Here is a 21907-nt window from a genome sequence, read left to right on the forward strand (position 1 = left end):
CTTCCCAGAGTCTTTTCTTCTTCAGGCTGAACAACCTCAATTCTCTCAGCCTTTCCTCATAGGAGAAGTTTTCCAACTCTGAGAATTTCTGTGGCCCTCTGGAGCTGCTCTGACAGATCCAAACCTTTCTCGTGCTGGTGACCCCAGTGCTAGATGCAGAACTCCAGGTCGGGTCTCAGGGGAGCAGAGTAGAGGGGTGGGATCACTTCCTTCAACCTGCTGGTCATGCTTCTTTTAATGCAGCCCAGGATACGGTTGGCATTCTGGGCTGGAAGAGTACATTGCTGGCTCATGTCCAATTATTTATCCACCAGTATCCCCAAGTCCTTCTTGGCAGGGCTGCTTGCAATCAATTCACCATCCAGCCTGTACTGATACGGGTGATTGTCCCAACCCAGGTGCAGAACCTTGCACTTGGCTTTATTGAACTTTATGAGGATCACACTGGCCACTCCTCAAGCCTCTCAAGGTCCCTCTGGATGGTATCCCATTTGTCAGCAGCATGCATGCTAGCCAAAAAAGTTTTGTCATAGAAAGCAAGCTAACTGTTAGTGGTATTAAACCCATCTCAAAGATGGTGCCCTAAAAGTAATTTCTATCAGTTACAAACATGTTTTGTCTACATACTCTCTCAAATTACACATTCAGAGGTATTCCTTCCAGTGACAGAATTAAAGTTCTTGTCCCCTTCCCAGGAAATAAAATGCCAAATGCTTACATATTTTTCACTAGAACAGTTGTACCTGCCCGTTACCCCTAGGTTCTGCAGAGCCTGAAAAAACAGATTTAAGGATTGGCCAGTACAGAAGATAGTGTATTGAAGGGCAGCTTGTACCTGGAAGTCATTGTAATATCTGCATTAAAGCAGTGTATAGACAGGGTCTGTTACTGGAATCACAGATCTACGCCAGGTATGGCAGCTTTAATTGCAACAGAAACCTCAGTGTTGTGCTGCCATGGCAGTCTCTGAAGGGTACCATAAAGACTGCTATATAATGAATTACATGAGACAGCACTTAAAAATTCTGTTATAAATAATAATGAAACAATACAGTTATAAAAAAATTGTCTAAGGCTTGATGGAAATTAAGAGTTGCAAAACTGTAAGAAATATAACAGACTGAGAAGTTTGCAGTCTTATTTTCGTACTTTTCCTGTCAATCCATTAACAGATTTCAAAATCCTGACTTACGTTATATTGCTGATGCATATAAACACCTGCCCTTAATGAATTTTTACTTATGAGAGTTTGCAAAGTCCATATATGTACCACAGAGCTCTTTCACCAATGCAGGTCATGTCCTAAGCACAGATGCAATACACTGTTTGATGGTTTAGCGTGTAAGGTCCAAACCTAGGTAATGATGTGATTCATCTTGAAGGCCTCTTAGTGCCAGAATTGTCATTTCAGATATGAATACGCCTTTTTTATTATTTCATCCAAGATGTCTCAAATAATAGAACAGTGAGGCCAAATAGTTGAATAAATAGCAATGTAAAAGCAGTTAATATTGCTATTAATTTATATACTGCTTCCCATTTATTCTTGCATGTAGAGGCTTCTCTTTGGCTTTTGATATTTCACAGAACTGATGTGAAGAAAATTTTTTTATATTTTTTTTAAATATTATGGTTGCCACTGAACAAAAGCCTATTTACTGCTACAGATGTCAATACTGTAGTTATGACTTGTTCATAACACTTTCATAAGTTTCCTAAGCAGCCTCTTATTAGTTTATAACCTAAAAATCTGAAAAGTTTCACAAATTCAAACAGCATTCCCAAGCTGTAGATTTTGAGTTTTAGTCTCTGATTAAGCTGAGAGATGTGTAAAATCTCATACAGCCAGTCAAGTCTGTGGTGCAGCTACAAGTGGGAAAGAATATAAGTTATTCCAGCTAAGATCAACATTAATTTATACTCAAATATCTTTCTCAACCCATCCTTTCTGTTCACACAATGCAGTTATTTTGTGCTGATTCCTCTGCTTTGAGGCAAACAATATTTTTTCTCACTGGACTCTTACAATGCAAACTGAAGAGAACACGATACTCACTTTTAAAAAGTACTCTCCTTGTTGGTTTGGGTACCATCTTAAACTCAGATTTGCATTATTCAGGTTGGTGTTTTAAGTGGATTAGTCTCTGAAAATAATATACTTCTATTTTAGAAAAGCAAGTGAAACTAAGTGTTATCCTTACATGCTGTTTTGTAGGATGGGAGCACATTAGCTAGTCCTTGGGCAAGTACGAAGATTTTAAACCATAGTATAGATATCTTAGGAATATGCATGGTAGGTAATTTCTATCAGCTGCTTCAACCTAGGTTTCATTTTAGCATGAATTTACAACGTTATTATTTACAAGTTGTCTGGTATCTTCAGAGCCACCATGCAGTTTGTGCTCTTGTGGTTGAGTGCTATGATTGTAGCTTAAATTTTAAGAAAAGATGCATATGCATGCATTTTAAACAAATATGTTTATGCTGGGTTGTTTAGTTGGTTTGTTTTGGGTTTTTTTTTTATTTTTGTAGGAATTATATTAAAATGTTGCTGCAGGGAGAAAAATTAAGAAGTGTCTTTCATTCATTTTCTTTTAAAAGCACGGAAGGAGTGCTTGAAGTTGGTTCCCAAAATGTTTGAGTTTCGTGGTCTCGGGAGATTTCTACTGTTTCAGTCTGGTTACAATAAGGCCTCTATCTGAATTTCATCCAGTTCAATGGTCTAATGAAACTGTAAAGAAAGGGGGAGGGGGTTATGCCCTTTATTCATTGCTGTATCACTTTTATTTTTGTGTGGTTTAAAATAAATTTTGACTGCTGTTAGTTGCATTTTTAAAATTTTACTTTAGATACAGTCAAGAATCTGGGTGTTTCTGTAGCGGACTAAAGTGATCTTAATATGTGCTGTTAAAACATGAGGTTTTAATGATTTTTTTTTTAAAGTAAATTTAAAATTTAACAAAAAAAATAACAATGAGGTATTGCAGGAATGGAGTATTTGTTTTAATTTATTTCCCCTCCTCCCCCCCCCCCCCCCAATATTCTTATTCTGTCAGAATATGGCAGTCCAGGCACTTCCTGAATGTTACCTGCAGTACTGTATAAGATGATAGATAGTTCCTACACGTTCAGTGACAGCAAAGTACAGGCTGCTGACATGAGTGCTGAGCCCAGTTTAAATATTATTGTCACAGGAAAGATCAGCAATATCTAAGCAAGTGATCTCTTCTGAACTGTAGAAAATCATTTCAATCAGTTGAAAGAGCTCCTCTTTTTCTTCTGCATATTTGTATAACTCACATTGCAAATGTGAAGTATGGATACCCAGGGGAATAATGACTTCCCTAACATTAGTAGGCAAAGGGAGAGCCAGTTGTAGCAGCAGTTATAACTCAAGTAAGAGGCTTACTAAGAATTTTCTTTGACTGAAAAGTTTAAAAATACAGGTCAAATATTTCAACTAATTTATTTTCTTTAAAAGTGTGTTTACAAGTCCAAAACTTCCATTATGGCCTTGGTCAAATGTATAAGGCATAAATCAAGCCATAATTACCCACAAGTAAAAGTTGATGAGCAGAGCAAAAATGGCAGAGAAAACATACCCTGACTTTTTTGTTTCATTACTTTAATAAATTCAGACAGAAATTTGAATACAAGCAACCTCTGACTCCCAAACTGTCAAGAGGCAAACTAATGTCTGTTTCCTGAATCTAATCTCCACTAGTTTGGTCTTTAACAAAACAAATATAATGACTAACAGAAGTATCTTCCACAAAGCATCATAAAGCAAAAGGGATTTTTCTAATTGTTCTTTTACATTGTAAATTTATACATCTTTCTTTATCTTAGGAAGGTAGGAAAAATAGAGAGGAAAAATCTTTCATATGACTTTACATTTTTAGTTTATAATCAAAGCCACACTCAACCATCTGTACTAATGTATTGTTGTATATATTGGGAAAGAGTCTGTAATTTTAAATGCAACATTCTAAATTATAAGGAAAAAAAAATATAAGAAAAAACCAACCAACCAAATACTGCTTGATTGATTCCAATTCAGTCTTTTTTTTTTTCCTTTTTAGTTTAAAGAAGTACGGTGAAGAAATAAATCTAAAAACTTACCAATAACAAAAATGCCTTTGCTAAAGCATTAAATCAGCTGTGTGGTAATGCAAGTTTTATGTATAAACTTCATATGGTCATGCAAAGGGTTAAGCTATGTGATTTCAGGATAAAAGGTTTCCTGAGTTGACTATTATTCCTATAGTCTGCCAACAACTTTGCAATAAATGGAATGATTTTTATGGGAATGTGGTTATTCACAGCAAGACTACAGTTGGTGTCAGTATGAAAAATTCTTCTTTAGTAGATTCTCTCAGCAGGGATAACAGATCTGAAAGAAAGGGAAAAAGTAGTTACAGGGAACTCTGGCTGGTGTTGGTGACAAATTATGTTTACAAAATGATGGGGTAACCCATTGAAAAAGAAGAAATCAGACAACAGTAAATCAGTCTTGCTCCTCCAAGTACTGCTGTTCCAAAACAAGTTACTTGTGATTGTGTGTATTATTTAATAGCTTCCGTTTCTCTTGTCCATAAAGCAAGTGATACTTTTAGGCTTTCAGCTGCAGGGGTGTGAAATAATGCTTCAGAAATCAGTATAATTACTGCAAAGATATGTCATTGTCCTTGAGATAACATAAAACACTGATAGGTATGAATTAAAATAATTCAGGTGAAAAAAATTGTCCTTTTTTTAGATTTAAATATTATTTAAATAACATATATACTAGTTGTAATTGCAATCTTTATAAAATTTATTATTTCTTAGTATCACTTGTCTATTTTTTACTTTATGTTTTTTGAAGTAATATTATAAGGAAAATGTGGAGGAGAAAGCATTAAAATATCAATGAAATTAGTTGGTATTAACAGTTATTCCATCTAAGTTTGGTTTGTGATAAGCTGTCAGAATGCTTTAAACTACTGATTAAATCTGTATCACTGCCATTAGAGATGGTATTATCTTCCACTCAAGATGAGGAGAAAAATTGCATAGAATTTAATGATTATTCCCAAACCATACAGCAGCTTTATGGTGTTTAATTGTTTGATCTTTCATAAAGAAAGTTGTTGGAGGATGAAGGGGTTTTGTTACGATTTTGGTTGGGATTTCTTTTTTAAGCAATACGTAGTGGCTATTTAAAGGTAAACACAGCAGGTTTGAGTGCTTCCTGCTCTTTGTTTTCCTCATGCACAATTAACCCAGCTCTATTTAAAACATTGCATTTGCAAACTTGTCTCAGAGCGCTGCAAGACCTCGGAGTAGCCTTGTGGCATCAATTTCCTTTGTTGTGCTGGGATCACCACTAATGTACCAGCAAGGAAGAAAATCAACCTAGCTGTGTCAATGTCAGGAAAAAACACTGTTTGTCCAGATCAGAGCAATAGTGTTGTTGAGGTGAAGTGGTGGCTTTACTGACCCAAAAATAAATACTGACTAATATGATGCCAAGGAAAACAAAATCCTTAAGAACATTACATTTTGTATTCTCTCAAACCAGAAAAATACCATGTGCATTCGTTGATATTCTAAGCAATATTTCTTCACTAGAAATATTTAAAAAGTAATCTATGAAATAAATGTTTTTTGTTTGAAAATAATTTTCAGAAGAGTGTGATACTTAAAGGTGCAGCTGAAGGCAGAATCAGCTCTCGGTGACTGTTGGATGTAATCATTCCTTTTAGCCATGTGAATGTTTATTGCTGGTGGTATAAAAAGTGAGAATATTATAAAATATAAGAGTATAAGATTTGGCTGTGTTTGGAGGATGGATCCTGGAAAGTCTTAGTGAACCTTTGGCCCTCTACATCCTAATTGGTTAGCTCGACGTCAAATGAGAAACAACTGTAGTCACTTACAGCAAAAACAGGTAGAAAGGGCTGTAGAACATGCTGAAAATAGATTTATGGGCAATCAAACTGAAAAAAAAAAAAAAAAGCAATTACATGAAAGGCTGCTGAATAAGCTTGTTGAATAAGAATCTCCCACCCACTTCCAAATATCATAAGGATGGCAGCTCAGCTAATCCCTGGTCACCCAGAGTAGAGTCATCCGTGGCCCAACAGAGGAATATCTATTCAAAAATGCCTTTTCTCATTTGGCTGAAACAAGAGTTCCCCTGCTCTTGATGTTTGTAATGTCTGTAATGAGAACCTCCTGACCAGACTGTGGCTAAGGGTGCTTTAGGAAGAGCCTGTGATTCAACTTCTGATAGTTCACCTTCAACAACAGAGAGTTCTTGGAAAGCTGAACATGATTATTCCGAAAGCATCAGTAGAGCCTTTTTTCTACAGCGCTCATTTATTTGTAGAGGTAAACCTAACTTTTAGGGTACTTTAAGTCCTATGAAGAGTTCAGTTTATAATGACCCATCAACAGATGTGGACTCCCAGCAGGCATTGCAGCAGTCATCTTAGCACATTCAGACTGAGACACAAAGCCCATCTATTTGCATTTCGTTTTCCACAGTAGCAATCCAGGAACAGCTCAGTTCACTGCAGGAAGGAAGGAAAGAAAGGAAAGGAAATACAAATCATGGTAAGGAATTTTCCTTGATATGTACGTGATGGAATGACTGGAAATAGTTTCTCATCTCCATGATACTACAACCATGGGTGACTTGCAGAAAGCCCATACAGTTCCACTTCATGAATGTGAGACTAAATTATGGTACATATAGTTGTAGGTATATGAACAGAAATGCAAAACAAAGTCTTCATTCATAGGCAGAACTGTGGCTTTGCTGGTGTGTGCAAAACCCACCTAAAAGCTTTGACCCATCCAAAATGCATGATTCCTGACTGTTGTGGAATGTGCTACTGTGGTTCCATGAGTCTTAGAGATACAAAAACTAATACCTCCTTAGTTTACTTGAGATCATTCCTATAGGCTTATGCAACTTATTAACCACTTAATTTCTTTCATGTTGCCAGTCATGAGTACCTTCAAACTAGGTGCTTCTGAAAATAGATCCTGTATGATTTCCTTTCTCAAGAAAATCAGATGGAGTAGTCTTTGTACACATGCAGCTCAGCTGAAACACATGGGAGCCTACCAAGCTCATAGCATCACTAACACTTTATTTATCTTCCTGTTGCTTCCTCTTTCTCTAAATGTCAGGCTGTAAGGCACAAAAACTCTTGCCTATCCAGTTGGCACTCTGTCCTGCTTTCAGTTCCCAGAGCTCTGGCAAAGCAGGCAGTCTCCTCTATTCCATCTGCGCAGGGCAGTGGTGCCTCAGCTCACTCCCTACTTCTGCTACTGTGAAGTGGCAAAGGGGTCAACAACCACCCCACAACACTGAGGGGGGAAAGAAAAGGAAGGAGAAAAATGCGGTTGTGCAAAGGTCTACCCATAGGAGCAAACATTTTAGATGTCTGCATTGCCGAGGTTAGCAGAGAGAATTTTAATCCTTGTCTTCGCCCCATTAGCAGATAATTACAAGGATGGGAGACTTGGTAGCCCAAAGCACTGTAGTTTTCATTTAAACACATACATTTAGGAGATCATCAACAGCACCAAGGCAAGGCAAGTTTAAATTAATTGGTTGCACAGGACTGAAATACAGAGTTCACATCTTCTTGTGAAAATTTCCATGTGATCCTCTCATTTCCTGAGATGTGAGATGGTTTCAGGCTTTTGTGGAAAAATCATTCTTTTAATAAGTTTAATTTTGAAATTGTCTAAAATTTAAATATATTTGAACAACCTTTGGTATATAAATAAAATGTGTATGTTCTAGAAGTATACTTTCAAGTTAATACATTTGGGAATAATTCATTACATGCTGACCAGGTTCATGGCTTTTGTTACTTCTTTAAACACATTCGTATTTTATTTTCACTGGCTTTCATTAGTCATAGAATTTTTTTCTTTTTATGAAAGTATATATCCACAGATAACATGAATCATGTTGTAAAGAAGGTATTTACAATGTGAAGTGCTGAACTTTTAAAATAAAGTGAATTTGACATTTTGAACTTAACACTGTCCTTTCCAGGAATGACACAGATTCTTTAAACAGATAAACTTGAGTCTTATTTAGCCATTTCTATCTATGGGCAAAATGCTTTCTCTGACACCCTCCTCTTCCATTCTCTTTTTCTGCAAACTATACAGAAATAGAACAACAAATTATTCTGTCAGAGCTATAGCAAGAATTGTTTGTTAGAGAGGCACTCTCTAACACTTCCCTGAGTAAGATTATACCTTACTGAAACAGAATAGTTTCATTTTTTATCTTTTCTGAACAACTGGAATGTAATGAGTGTATTTAGAACCACAGGGAGTATCTCTGAACTGGAACCTGAATAACTAATTTACACCCTAGATCAAGCAAGAAGGCTCTGGGGTTTGGAGCACTGCCCTTACTGTGATTATCCTGAGCTTTTCTGACCCTTTTCTAGCAGTAGAGTTTTACATTTTCATCTTCCTTTTCAATAGAAAGATTTCAATGTATCGAGTAAAATATACCGAGACACTGTCGGTCCTTGAAATATGGTCCTTGAAATATCTGCTTCATGACACTCACGAAGAAAAGTAGCAAAAGAGAGTTTTCTTTTGCTGTGGGAATGTAACTGGCATGTTAAGGTGCAGCTGAAATGAAAATGTAAACCTTGATTTTGGTGCAGCTACTTCAATAAACAGAAGTTGCAGAATAAGAGCTGTGTTTATTTTGGAACAAACACTGTTTACTTTAGTAGTATCATATTTAATCCAAATGCACTTGTTCGTGTGACCAAACGAAATAGGATTTTAATCACTTTTTCTGTTAGAAAAGAATGGCATCCACTGAGCATTCTAAAAGCGTTATGTGTTCAGTGCAAGAGAGCACTCCAAAGTCATTTGCTATGAAAATGAGTTTGTTAAATCAATTCAGTTCTTAGTCCTCAGTGTTTATAATAGCTAATAGTGTATATAGCTAATAGCTTTAAATTGCCTTTTTAGTTTTGATGTGCTATTTTAACAGTAAAAGGTGGGGTTTGATTTTGGGGGGTGTTTTTTTTTTGTTTTGGGGCAGGGGGCGCGGAATTTTTTTTTACACTGTAAGCTTTGCTTTATGGTCTTTAAGTTTAAAAAGGGAGTGTTTTGAAAGCCTTCACAGCCCGGTTTAATTCCCTGACTGTTCATCCACAAATTGTCAGACAGAATGAAGTGGATTTCAAGAACTCTTTGTTCTTCATATCCTGTGCCTGACCCACAGGTAATCTGCACCTTTTTTCTTCAGTGCTGAATAATTGTGGTGGGAAAGAAGAGAAAATGTTAGGGTCACAAAGTGCAGGCTAGACAGAGATGACAGGTCCTGCCAATTGAGTGCCAGTGCTGAGAACCTGCGAACGGTAGTCTCTGCGCTTTCACATGGATTTGTGTTGTATTTTAACAGGCTCTGTGTGATGATGGGCTAAGAAGTTCAGAACTTCAGCATTTGTTTTCTTGGCTTGAAAGGAAGTGCAGAGGGTTTTGTATTTTTAGCAAGTACAGAAGTACAGTAGAAGAGCATTTGGCACAGGCCATACATGTATGTCTATGTACATACACAGGATATAGGTGGGCTGTTGTTCTGTGTAGTTCAATTTTCTAACCTGTACACATACCACAGATTTTGATATCCTTCTAGTCAAGTGAAAAACAGAGATTTATTTGTCAAGTTTAATGACTACTGTTAAATAATTTTGGAATCCTTGTATGTTATTTTTCTGCAGTTAGAATAGTGAATAGTTGAAGCAGTCTGCTTTTTATTTTGCAGGAAGATAATCCCAACTATAAGTAAAAATATGTAGAAAGCAACAGATTTATAATCAAAAATGGTAATTCACAGATCGTCATTTCAGCTTTGGAATATATAATTTTTGCTTGGAAAACCAGTCTCTGACAATCTGTAAGCCCATGCCTTCTGAAAAAGCACACTGCGGTGGCTTATAGAAGTGATGAATATTTGTGGAGTAGCTATCTTAAAGGGTGCATATCTTACTTCTGGAAAAGACATAAACAGAGGTACTGCTGTCACAAAACTGCATTAAAAGCACAGAAGTGTACACTTCAGGATATTTTTATTTTTTTTTTTAGTTACGTTTTTTCCAGATACATCACATTTATAAAGGATTGCAGCTTTGACTTGTTATGCCAGATCTGTTCTCACATGTACATGACCAAATTTCTCTACTGTTCAGTAGGGAAAATGAAGCAGTGGATATAATTGCATAATGACAGATACGAGAGGAACAGAGAATACCAGCAACCATTTCCTGAGAGTTGGCCAGCTTCCAGGCTGTCTCAATGGGCATACTGATGTAAAGGCAAAATGAAATTAGCTTCTTCTAAAGGGTGGTTGTTGGTTGGGGGTGGGTTTCACTCCCATTTGGCTTTGCAGACTAAGGTATTGAAACAATTAGTTGACAGTGTAGTGTTAGTTTTCTCACGGTAAATTAGGATGATTAACCAAACGTGGAAATGTATTTTAGCTGTGGTCAGCAGATTTGGGACTGTATTACTTTGGCATCCTCTGAGGCTATGATCATAATATTATTCACGTTATTCCTTTCATAATGTGCAAACTTGTCCAGAGTTATCTTACAGTCAGTGATTATTCAAAGGCAGCAGAATTATTAGGTTTATTTTTGTTGGGTTTGTAACATGAAATGTAGAGAATCAGCACGCTAGCCATTGCGTCACTCCACTTGGCATGTAGTATTGGCACAGATAAGAGGAACTCTTGTAGCAGCCTTAATATCTTTTTTTATTATTATTAATTTTCCTACAGTAAATTGAGTAGTGAGGCATATTTTACATAATTATGGCAGAAGTGCACAACTTGACGGATGGTAGTGAAGGAGCAAAGTAATATAAATATTTGTAGAACTTTTCTGCCATAACTTAATGCTTTGCATATGAATCTTTATAGAGATCTTAAGTTAGTTTAAAAGAATTATTCCAGAAGACTACATAGGTCCAGGCATTTTAGGAGCTGTGAATGATGACTGTGGAGCATCTCTGGGAGTTTTTGTCTCATTACACAAAAACAGAAATGAGAAGGAGGAAAAGTTAGCAGGAAGGAGTTAGCAAATGCTTTGGGAATGGAGAAGGGAGAAGACACAAGCTTTCCGTGTACAAGTCTTAAGCTAGACTCATCTAGTAATTCATTTTTGATTGTTGTTTTTCTTTGGCTTACTGCATTTCACTGGAGACATATTTTCACTTAGGAAAGGATTGCAGCAGTTTTAAGGAGCTCCTGCAAGCATTTTCTCCTGCTGCTTCAAGCCCCAGAGCAGAGCTGATGGGAGGGAACATAGCAACAAGTCTCAGTTAATCCATGCAATGTCTGTTGGTTTAATTGAGCTGCTGCAGGAGATTTGTTTCAAGCTAAGCTACCAGTTGTAGCACTGGAAGGTCTGAGGGACGCAAACACATGGATCCATGCAAGCCAGATGTGACAGATCTGCAAAGAACAGCATGGACACTAACTTCTTAAACTATTGTAGGTAGGCTTGCTGACTTGTACGTGCTGACTCTCTCATTTTCCCTGAGGCAAATTGGCAAGTCCATAGACAACCCTCCAATATCACCATTAATAATGTTGCTCTAAGTATGCTTTGGGCATATTACTAATATTTTATATCACCTATATAGTGTCCTGCCTCATCCGAACTTGTAATTTAAAATTATATAGGAGATATCACCTTTCTCTCCCTTGACAATAGTTTTTGCTGGGGTCTCCCAGCTTTTAAATCCTGCATTTCACAGCTTGCTCTCTTTATCTTCCATGCTGCTGTTCCAAGACTCGCTCTCTCCTTTTGCAGAAGATGGATTTTCTCTCTGCCTCGAATTCTTTCTTAAAATGTAAATCCCCATGAAACCTTTTGAACAAACCTCCCCAGCTTCCAGACACCACTTATTTGACAGCTTTAGGGGTGCTGCCTTGGGCAGCTGCCAGGCTGCTGCCAGGAGAACCAGTCCCACTCCCATTGCTCAGCCCCATTCTCCTGCCGTTTCCCACAGCGCCCATCAAGCTAGTGTGCTGACTGTAGGAAACCCCAATTGATTCAGGTTTCTGACCAGCATGCCCTATGATATCTGGCCATGGCTGCAAGAGATCTGCAGCGGAGATCTGAAACAGAGCAGCGCCACTTCCCTGCACTAAATTGCCCTTTGTGAATACTTGCCCTATCCTATGTGTGCCCCCATACACAGAACATGCATATGACACTATGAGTAAGGCCTTTTAAAACTTCTGTATGTTTTAGTAGCCTAACTCTCATTTTCAAATTAAAATTAAGCACTCTGGCAATGGTTTCATTAAAATCAGTGCAAATTAGGTAGACCTGTATGAGAACAGAATTTAGACATTTAAGATGCTTTGCCCTTCTGAAAGTACTGTCTCTGAACTATACCAAGTGCATTTTGCTTTCCAGGGATTGATCCCAAAGTGCAGAGCTGCATCTTAGCCTGTCTGACTGAAATCCAATCCTTCAGTACAAACATGTCATCACTTGTAGCCCCTCATGAAGGTTTCAAACTGGATATACTGAAGCTGCAAGGTCAACACCTTTAAGAGCAAAACACAGCTAGCTGCATAATCTTTATACATAAACCACAGGATATTTCGCTCCTTACTTGCCAATTCAGCCTATTTTAAAAAAGAATCCAGCAATTCTAATGTTCTTCTTTGGAGCTGACTGCTGAAAGATTCTATCATAATAAAATACACATGCATAAATAACATTTATTTATAGTGCTTCTACAGGGATTTTCAGTATTAATTTCAGGAATTGCTTTATCAAAGAAATTGGGGGGAAGATACCAGTACTGTATTTCCTATGAAAATTTTACCAAAATATCAAATATATCTGGTAAACCTGCTGTTTAGCTCTAAATTGGCTCTTGTCACAGCTTTTTAGGGAAGTACTTGAAGACTTTATGAGTCTTTATATTTTATTAAAATACATCTTTTCAAAAAGGTACTTGTTGAAGTACATATTTTGTTCATTGGTCAGATTTCATTTTAGCATATCCCTGATTATGATGCATATTGAGTTAACTGCAATTTTAAAATGTTGAACACACGGGTGCTTGCTTATAGCTAATCAGGGGACTGAACAGTGTCTCAGGTAGTTTTTGCTCATAAACAAAACGCTACACAAAAAGCAAGCAGGTAAAAACAAATATAAGGTGTTCTGAAGGAACATTGGACCAGGTCAATTAGTGGTGGGCAGGTAACTGGCTTCTTTGAAGACTTATTTCTTAATAACTTTACTGCTAAAAGAGCAATTGCTAAATGAGTGGTTTTCCTTCCTGTGTTCAGGGTTGAAAAATGCACCCGTCACTCATTAGCCCAAAGTCTGAGTCAGCTAGACAGTGTGAAAAATACCTGGCACTCAAAGCTCGTATTTAGCCTCAAAGCTGTGTCCTGCCACTCAAGAAGAACAAAACAGCCGTGCACTGTTTGTGACCTTCCTTTAGTTGTAACATAGTGTCAATCACATTGGTCTTTAATCCTTTCCAAATTATAATATGTATCTCCTATGCTTTAATTTTACTTCATTCCCCTCCTCACTTGATTTTTAGTTCTTTTATTCCTGACAAAAGAGGATACTATCTCTTTCCATTATATTCAGTATTTCATCTGAGATTTGTGATGTTCGTGAGCTTTTCTTCACTTTGCTTGTTTCCTTTACACTATTTCTATACCTTTACCCACCAATATTTAGTCTCTGATTTCTCTTCTGGGTTTTTGTCTCCAAAATCCCTCTTTCTTTCACTACCATGATTTTTATTTCTAGTGTATCATTTCAGTTCTGGCTTTCTACCCACCAAGCAGATGGTTAGACAAACGGGGAGGACGTCTGTGATGTCCCAGGGCTTGTGATGGTCACAAGACCTTACACTGTAAATTAAAGTTCTAAGTCCTCAGGTTGTCTTGAATTGTGGGATCTAAAATGTAGTGGTCTTATCCTCCCTGCCTCTGTCTTTTGCCTGAAAGATTAATTTGGAAGTTTGTTCAGAAGGTGAGCTTCTGCTCTTTGGGAAGATCAGCTTCTATTTCTTCCTTTAGTTTTGTGGTTACTAAACAAATTGTTTCTTTTTCCCAGATTTCTATTTTGAATCCTCTTCTGTAACGTTTTTTTCCAGTTGTCATTCATAGTTTCCAAGCTGGGGAGAAGTCTGTTGACTTGATAATTTTCACTGCTATATTGACAACTCGAGCTTAAGTTTTCTATCCATGAAGAATTTCAGAAATCACTGAGCAGTGGAAAAAATAACTAAAGTGGGAAACTCATGGATTCAGGAGGGTGTACCTTCATTAGCTTATACTCAGTTCATATTTGAATTGTTAATTTTATAGGCATTTAGGTGGGCAGTTGCTTTCAGCTTTAAACAAAAAGAAAAAATTTCTGTGAATTTGATAACTTGCTGAAGAAGCTTCCATCTTTTTTCTTTTTTCATCTTTTTTTTTTTAGGTAAGTTGATTTTCAAAGCCTGGCAACATGTGTTCACACTTGTAGTTTCAGCTGTGTCTGTACATCTAATACATTTTGTCTGCCTGAGGAGGAAATTCACTATATGGTAGTTAAATATGAGCAAATGTAGTGTTGTCTTTCCTGTGCTAGTTGTCACTCTTACATCTCTTTCCAGCATAAGCTTCCTATGCATAAAACAGAAAAGAGTACATATTACAGTAAGAAGAACTATATGTGCAAAAGACTATACGCAGTTATTCAAAGTATTAGAAAAGTTTCTGAGGTGTTTTTTGTAGACCTATGCTTTAAAAAAGCTAGAATCCACAGCCATCATGTGAGGCCAAAGAGACTTCTTCAGCTTTTTTCTTATCTGAGGTTGTTGACCTCAGGAGAGGAGGAGAAGGTTACAGGGTCAAAGTCTTTTCCTCCTTGGAGCTTGCTGCTTGCTGGGAGAGGGTTGGCTGGAAAATAGATGTTTTAGAAAAAGGGTTGAGGGTCATGATTTTAATTCTGTTTGGGAACAGCTGGTTTGAGTTTCTTTCCACTTCTGTCTTCCCTCCCTTCCTCACAAATCCATGGAGAGAGAAAAATTTGTTCAGAGGAAAGCAGTAACACAAAAATAAAGGATTGCAGTATTTTCATGTTTAAAATACATCATGTTTGTTATAGGACTTCAATTAAAAGAGAGAAGAGGAAATTATTAAAATAATTGAAATCCATTATTGTTTCAAGCACTGAATTGAGATTGATCTGGAGTGCCAGAGGTTTATTTGTTTTCCTGCCAAAAGTTAAATTGTTAATAGTAATGTTCTAATGGGGTTTTTCTTTTTTGTGGATAAACTGTGCATTACAATTTTTAATTTAATGATGGACAAAGCTAATTAGGAGTATGCTGTGTTAGACTGCATATAGTCACTGAAGAAAGAGGGTTTGGTTTGGCTATTTCTGTTCAGGTTTTCTTCATCTTGGCATGCTGCTTTCATGCACTAAGACCAAAGAGAGAGAAGGAAACTCACAACTCTCAAATGAATGGCAAACTAGGAACAGATTTTTCATCTGTGCTCCTCTGAAACACTGGCCTCAGGCTGTGTTGGTGTGTGGCTCAACAGCAATCAGAGGTCATAATTTCATTGGCGGTTAGCATCAGGTTTAATTTTTCTAATATGTTACATTTACCAAAATGTCTGGTTTCAGTTACACTTATGCACTGACTGAATCAGCTTTGAGCAGCATGATGTTTTAAGGTATCTGAAAGGCTACAAGAACGTTTATGGAACACATATGCTAATTGTTTTTAACCACTTTCCTTTCTAAACACAAAAGTGTGTTTTTGGAAAGCCAGTTAACAGTAGTAGCTAATGATGGTGTGCATTTATTCCAAGAAATGAGCACAAGGAATAGGTAAAATAGTTGTTTTAACAAGACTGCCATCTACTGATTTCCACAATTAAAAATATTCCTGATGAGTAGATTGTTCACAGTGTTTTATAGCTTTACTTTTGTGATTTGCAAGATCAAGAAAATTATAAAGTCTTTCTTTTGCCTTAGGAATGTGACCAGGTTCACATTGACGATGTGTCTTCAGACGACAACGGTCAAGATTTAAGGTACAAGGGAACTGAACAAGATAAAACATTGCTTTGCAAGTTCCTTCCTGGGAAAGTGATGAACTGCTGTAACACAGTAGCCCTCTCTCCTTTTAGCTGTCCTAGCCTTTGCAACCCAGCAAAGTGGTGGTTGCATATAGCTCGTTGCCTTTTGTTAATCTGGGGGTTTTCTTATCTCTGACTAGCACCTACAACTTTGGAACAGACGGCTTTCCTGCAGCTGCCACAAGTGCAAATTTGTGCCTTGCAACAGGGGTGCGTGGAGGAGTGGACTGGATGCGAAAATTGGCTTTCCGCTACAGACGAGTAAAAGAAATATATAATACCTACAAAAATAATGTTGGAGGCAAGTGACTCTGGAGTATCTAACAAATATGGAAACAGTAAAAGGGAAGGACTTCTGCTTCCTGTTCCGTTTTTAATATGGTAGTATTCAGCAAGCTGTTTAGTTTGCAGTGTATGGAAAATTGTATATGAGCTAATGAAAGCAAAGGAAAATGACAGAATGTTACTTAATTTCAGTGCAGACATGCCCTTATCTACTCTACAGGTCTTCTTGGTCCAGCAAAAAGAGAGGCTTGGTTACAACTAAGAGCAGAAATTGAAGCTTTGACGGATTCTTGGTTAACGCTTGCATTGAAAGCACTCACTCTTATTCATTCTAGGTGAGTACAAAGTGTACGGGGTAGTTAGGAAACTGTGGGATGTCTGCTGATGATCTAGGAAAAGCTGCCTGGCCAGGTGGACAAAATGCTGAACCTGAAGGACCTCCTAACTCCTTGTTCTAGTGTGGTCATGCCACTACGTTGCTTTCCTGTAAGATGGAAAAAAAAATAACCTTCTTTGAAAGTGGAAGTAATAACAGTGAGGGTTTCTGATGGGAGGCATAACGTTTTCCTTTTTCTGTTTTTGGTTTGGTTTGGCTTTTTTTCTGTGTTGCTTTGTTAAAAAAGGATGTTCCCTTTTTCTCTTCCATAGGACAAACTGTGTGAACATTCTTGTGACAACTACTCAGCTAATTCCAGCTCTGGCAAAAGTCTTGTTATATGGACTAGGGGTTGTATTTCCCATAGAGAATATTTACAGTGCAACTAAAATAGGTGAGCTATTTTTATAATGTGATACACTTGAAGCTATAATTCTAAATAAAAATATATTATAGTGTATGTTTATTTATTACATGCATTCATTAAGAGTTACTGACATTAGTAATACCTGATCTTAAGAAACACTTTTCATGCTAAAGCATCCTAAAAGTACTTTTCAAATGTCTGTCATGATCCAGCACAGAAAGCTTCTATAGCTCTATTAACACTGATGCAGCACCTGTTAAGAGGAAGTATAATTGCTTTGTGTCATCATTTCTCAAAACTGGGAGGCTATGTAGCAGTTGAGAAGGCTTTTTAGTAGGCTGTAAGTACAGAACACTAAAGTCTGCCTGTATTAGCAGAAGAAATTCTATAAAGGTAAGCCCTGGCTCCATTTGTTGTCATGGGCTCTGGCACAGATTTTAGTAAACAATTTACCAGAAGCAGAAATGTTTTGCTGCAGAATGTGATTATTTAAGTTCATTCATACTGGCTGTAACAGGCTTCAGCCAGGCAAATGTTTATTTCTGTTTTCTGGTTCAATATAAAAGATGTTATTCTGAGTATGTAGAAGTACATAGGACCAGATGGCAATGGTGCTTGTAGTTCTTAACGTGATTATGACAAATCTGCTCTGTCTCAGATTCCCTCAAAATTGTGGGCTGCATGAAAACATTTTTCATGTGTTCTTAAGTGTCTACATACAGGAAGCTTAAATGGCTGAGAAAAAAATGGTTGGTTATTTTGTTTGGTTTTGTTTGAAAAAAAGCCAACAAAACTTGGGAGTTTTATGTAGAAATTTGAAAGCAATACTATAAAAGATTTAAAACTGCACCCTGGATAGAAATATCATGGTACTGTCTGTCAAAACTTTAAAGTAAATTAAAACTTTGAATTATAATACTCTAAATACACATTTTAATTAAAACGTGTTTTAATAAATATTCACTTGTGACAGGATGACAGGTTTGTTTTTAAAAAAAAATGCATTCAATCACTAACCTTCACAGGAAATCATGAGAATTTTGTAACATGACATGATTCATAACTGTCAAGCACCTTTTCAACCTACTTAGTGTTTGAGGTTTCTTATGCCTGGCGTTGTTATTAAAAGTTGTCATTTAGTAGTTTGACTTCTCTGCTGGCTCAAAACCTTTAATTTCCAGCCTATTTGCCCTTACACTGGTGTTGTTCTGTAGCTGAAATAACTACTTTGAAAAATGCAATTTTTCCCATCGGTTGCTGTAGGCACACAGGTAAGCATGTACTGTGACCACACTGAAGTGATCTTTCAGAATGGGGACATTAGAGAAAACTCAGCTGTAAGCATTTACTTTCCTTCTGGCTTACCAATACCTGAAGCTTACCAGTATCAATACCTGTGTGTAGAACTGGAGTACTGGGATCATTTCCCTAGGTTTGTGCAGTGAAGCAGCGAACTGCATTAATGGATCCCAGTGCAGTGACCGTGTATTGGATTACAGGCATTTAAATCTAAATTTTTTGGGTGACATTCTAAGTCAGGATACTACTGTTTCAGGAGCTGTGATTAATCTTGTCACAGGTTGTGGAGAAAAAAGCTAGAATTTCAACTCAGATTCAATCAAATTCTCGGTTTGGGATACTGGCCGTAAACAGCCAGTACAGAATTCTCCTGGTATGGAAATTCCAGAAACCTGTCTCAGATTAGGGAAGGAGACAAGAAAGGTGATACTGTAGACCTCTAGTATGCTATGTCTACCATAGCGTGTGTACTAAAGGGCCTCACGGAGCAGATTTTAAGGGTGCTTAGTTGTTGCTGTGGCAGCAGGAAAGCTTCAATCAGCCTTGATACACCATCCCATGGGAGAGGCTCTTCTCTCCCATTAGCTCTGCTTGTATATTCAAAGTGTTGGAGAGATCATGCTAAAAAGTGATTTATTTGATGTCATCCCATCACCACCTATCCTAAATAGCCTGATCTTTTTCTTTCAGGAAAGGAAAGTTGTTTTGAGCGAATAATTCAAAGATTTGGGAGAAAAGTAGTGTATGTCGTTATAGGGGATGGTGTCGAAGAAGAACAAGGCGCAAAAAAGGTAACAGCCCTTTTTCAGTGTGGGTTGATATCAAGAGTCTGAAAGCAAAATTGTCTTTTCTTTGATATGGGACAGTATGCATTGATTTGGGTTTTGTGTCTTTGCTTTATCAAATATGTTTTGACTGGTAGAAAGCAGCATAAAAATGTAGATGATGACGTGCCCTGCTGTTCTCCGAAAGACACATTAAGCTAGCTATGTATGTTTGATGTATTTCAAAAAGGAGCCAGAAAATGAACCCCAGCTTTTGTGCCAAGAACTAGTAGTTCTGTTTTCATTGGCATCCCAAAATGCCATATAGGATGAGTGTAAGCAAAAAATGGCAGTTCTTACTGGTCAAAGGCAATATACAAATTGACTATTACGAAATATTTATATGCCACACCTTGAAAAGATATGTAGGCCTGGAGTAGGTATACATAAATTTCAGTTTTCTTAGAATGATAGAGTAGTTAGGGTTGGAAAGGATCTTAAGATCATCTAGTTCCAACCCCCAAGTGGGTCAATAATTTGGATTCTGCATTGCGGTAACTACTTGTGGCTTGTCCTGTTCATAACCTTATTTAACTGAGCAGAGGATACTCTTTGACTATGTCTTCTTTATTTGTTTGCTTTCGTCCTGTAAGAAGGAAAAAATTCACTTTTTTATCCCAGTATGGTGTAAGCTTCATAAAAAGCTCCAGTAAACTCCACTACTTTCCACTTACAAATAGGCAGTATTCCTGGTCTTGCTTTTCTACCCAAGTACAGCAGATACAGACTCTGCTTGGAAGAATGAGGCATAATATTGGCTATGTAAACAGTAAGAGAAAGAAAATGGGCATTTCTGTTCTTGCTTCCTTTTACAGGTATTGCTTTCACACAGCTGCTTTTTTTACAATGAAACGCTCTGTGGTACTTCTATATCTGTTTCCACTATAACTTCCTAAATTGGAGAAGTGAAACTAATTAGTCTGCGTGGTGTTTTAACAACCATTGGCTGGTTTTGCTTCACGAAATCTGGGTTTTGTGCCTCCGAAGCATTGTGATTAGGTTCCCGGCTCGTCCCAGCACTTCATAGAGTCTCAGTTTCATATATCCCTTTGGCGGATTGAGGGGAGCAGTTTGCTCCTTTCCCCTTCAGAAGTGCCTTTCATCTTTGTGCAGAAATGTTTTCCCGCTGTAAGTGATTACATTTTAAAAGCTGCATTTAAGATCAGGGAGGGGGGAAAATTCTTCTCTTTGTTCCTTTTCTGGTGGTCGGTGAAATAGTGTTGTATATGATAACGGCAGGAGTAGTCCTTTCAGTAACATTATCTAATTCACTGCTTTTTTTCAACAGGAAACGTGATTCAGAAAAGCCTCTCCAGTTGCTAAGACAAGTGGCAGTATAGAAAGTTCCTTTGTGCCATTAGTTCTGTGTATTCTTACTCAGTGGAAGGAATTTTCAGATTCAAAGCATGTTAGATGCTCTGGATTAAATTATCTGCTGCAGCAATGCCAGAGAAGTCAATAAGTAGACCAGCAGCCCTGCCTTCCTGTAGAAACTATTAATGTGATTGAGGAAAATGCTTATTTGATTCTTGTCCTGCTCATTACTCCACTGAAAAAAGAAGCCACCCTATCACACTGTGAAAGCAGTATTTGCCTCTTGAATTTGGGCCTTGCATCTTGCAAGAGCAAGAACCACATGATGCCCTGCAGTTCTAGGAACTGCTCCCAACTCAGATGATGCCTTTTTGGTTGTCACCCCCTCAGGTTATTTTTAGAGTTATTAGGAGGAGTCAGCATGGGAATGCTCCTTAGTGTAGGCTGTGCTTCAGTTTAAAGATGTATGCCCTGTTTTAGGAATAAATTGTATTGGTGTATTAGAAAACAGTAAAAACCTAGACCTTCTGTGGAGAGTGTGCAAACAAAACAGGAAATTTCCCTCCCCAAAACCATGCAAACCCCAGCCATCCAAAGTGGTATGGTGTACATATCCATTGCATTGCTTATCTCCTAATAAGCACTTTGCTGAAAGGATCTGGCCTGAGGTGAAGCTCTTAGTATATGTATGTTTCTTTACACTACTTAGTAAACAATGCACCCTTCTTTAAATAGCATTTCATTGATAACATGTAAACTATAATGACTATTTTTAAGTGAGCATGTAAATTCAAGTGTATTTAATTTGAGATATTTTTTAATTCTGTGTTTGTGTAATAAAATGAGCTGAACTTCCAGCTTAGGAGGTAAGAAAGTTAAGGTTTGATATTTACCAATTATTTATCAGTTGCTTCATCATAAAATAAGATTTTCATTTATGTCCTTCATTCAGAGAAAGTCCTGATCAATACAACAGTAGGAAAAATAAAGAAAACATTTAAAATCTCCTTTTTTATTGGCATTATTGTAAAACTCAATAGTAGAACTTTTTAATAGCGTTTAGTATCTCATTGATGTTTTGAGACTCAACATTTTCATGACAGACTGGGGTTTTGTCACAGAATGCCCCTTTTGATTGACGAAAGCAAATACAATCCACGGAGGAAACCACACGCTCTTACATTTCACATAGCACGGGACAAGCCATGATATCAACACCTTTGTTTAACTGTTCACCCCCAGCAAAATATTTTATAAGACAATTAAAATTCTCA

At 37.3% G+C, this 21907-nt stretch overlaps 1 protein-coding gene across 1 annotated transcript in view; it reads left to right on the plus strand.

The window, feature by feature from the left end:
- Positions 1-21907, plus strand: part of EYA1 (EYA transcriptional coactivator and phosphatase 1) — a 163517-nt gene that overhangs the window by 133853 nt on the left and 7757 nt on the right. The window contains exons 15-19 of the mRNA XM_062633203.1: positions 16065-16123; positions 16309-16469; positions 16674-16788; positions 17102-17223; positions 19186-19286. Coding sequence (XP_062489187.1) covers positions 16065-16123; positions 16309-16469; positions 16674-16788; positions 17102-17223; positions 19186-19286 — 558 coding nt within the window. The remainder of the gene's footprint in view (positions 1-16064; positions 16124-16308; positions 16470-16673; positions 16789-17101; positions 17224-19185; positions 19287-21907) is intronic.

This window comes from Pezoporus occidentalis, unplaced genomic scaffold (genome assembly GCF_034315485.1).
Source record: "Pezoporus occidentalis ecotype Australia unplaced genomic scaffold, CSIRO_AGI_Poc_V1 ctg4, whole genome shotgun sequence".
Taxonomy (NCBI): domain Eukaryota; kingdom Metazoa; phylum Chordata; class Aves; order Psittaciformes; family Psittacidae; genus Pezoporus; species Pezoporus occidentalis.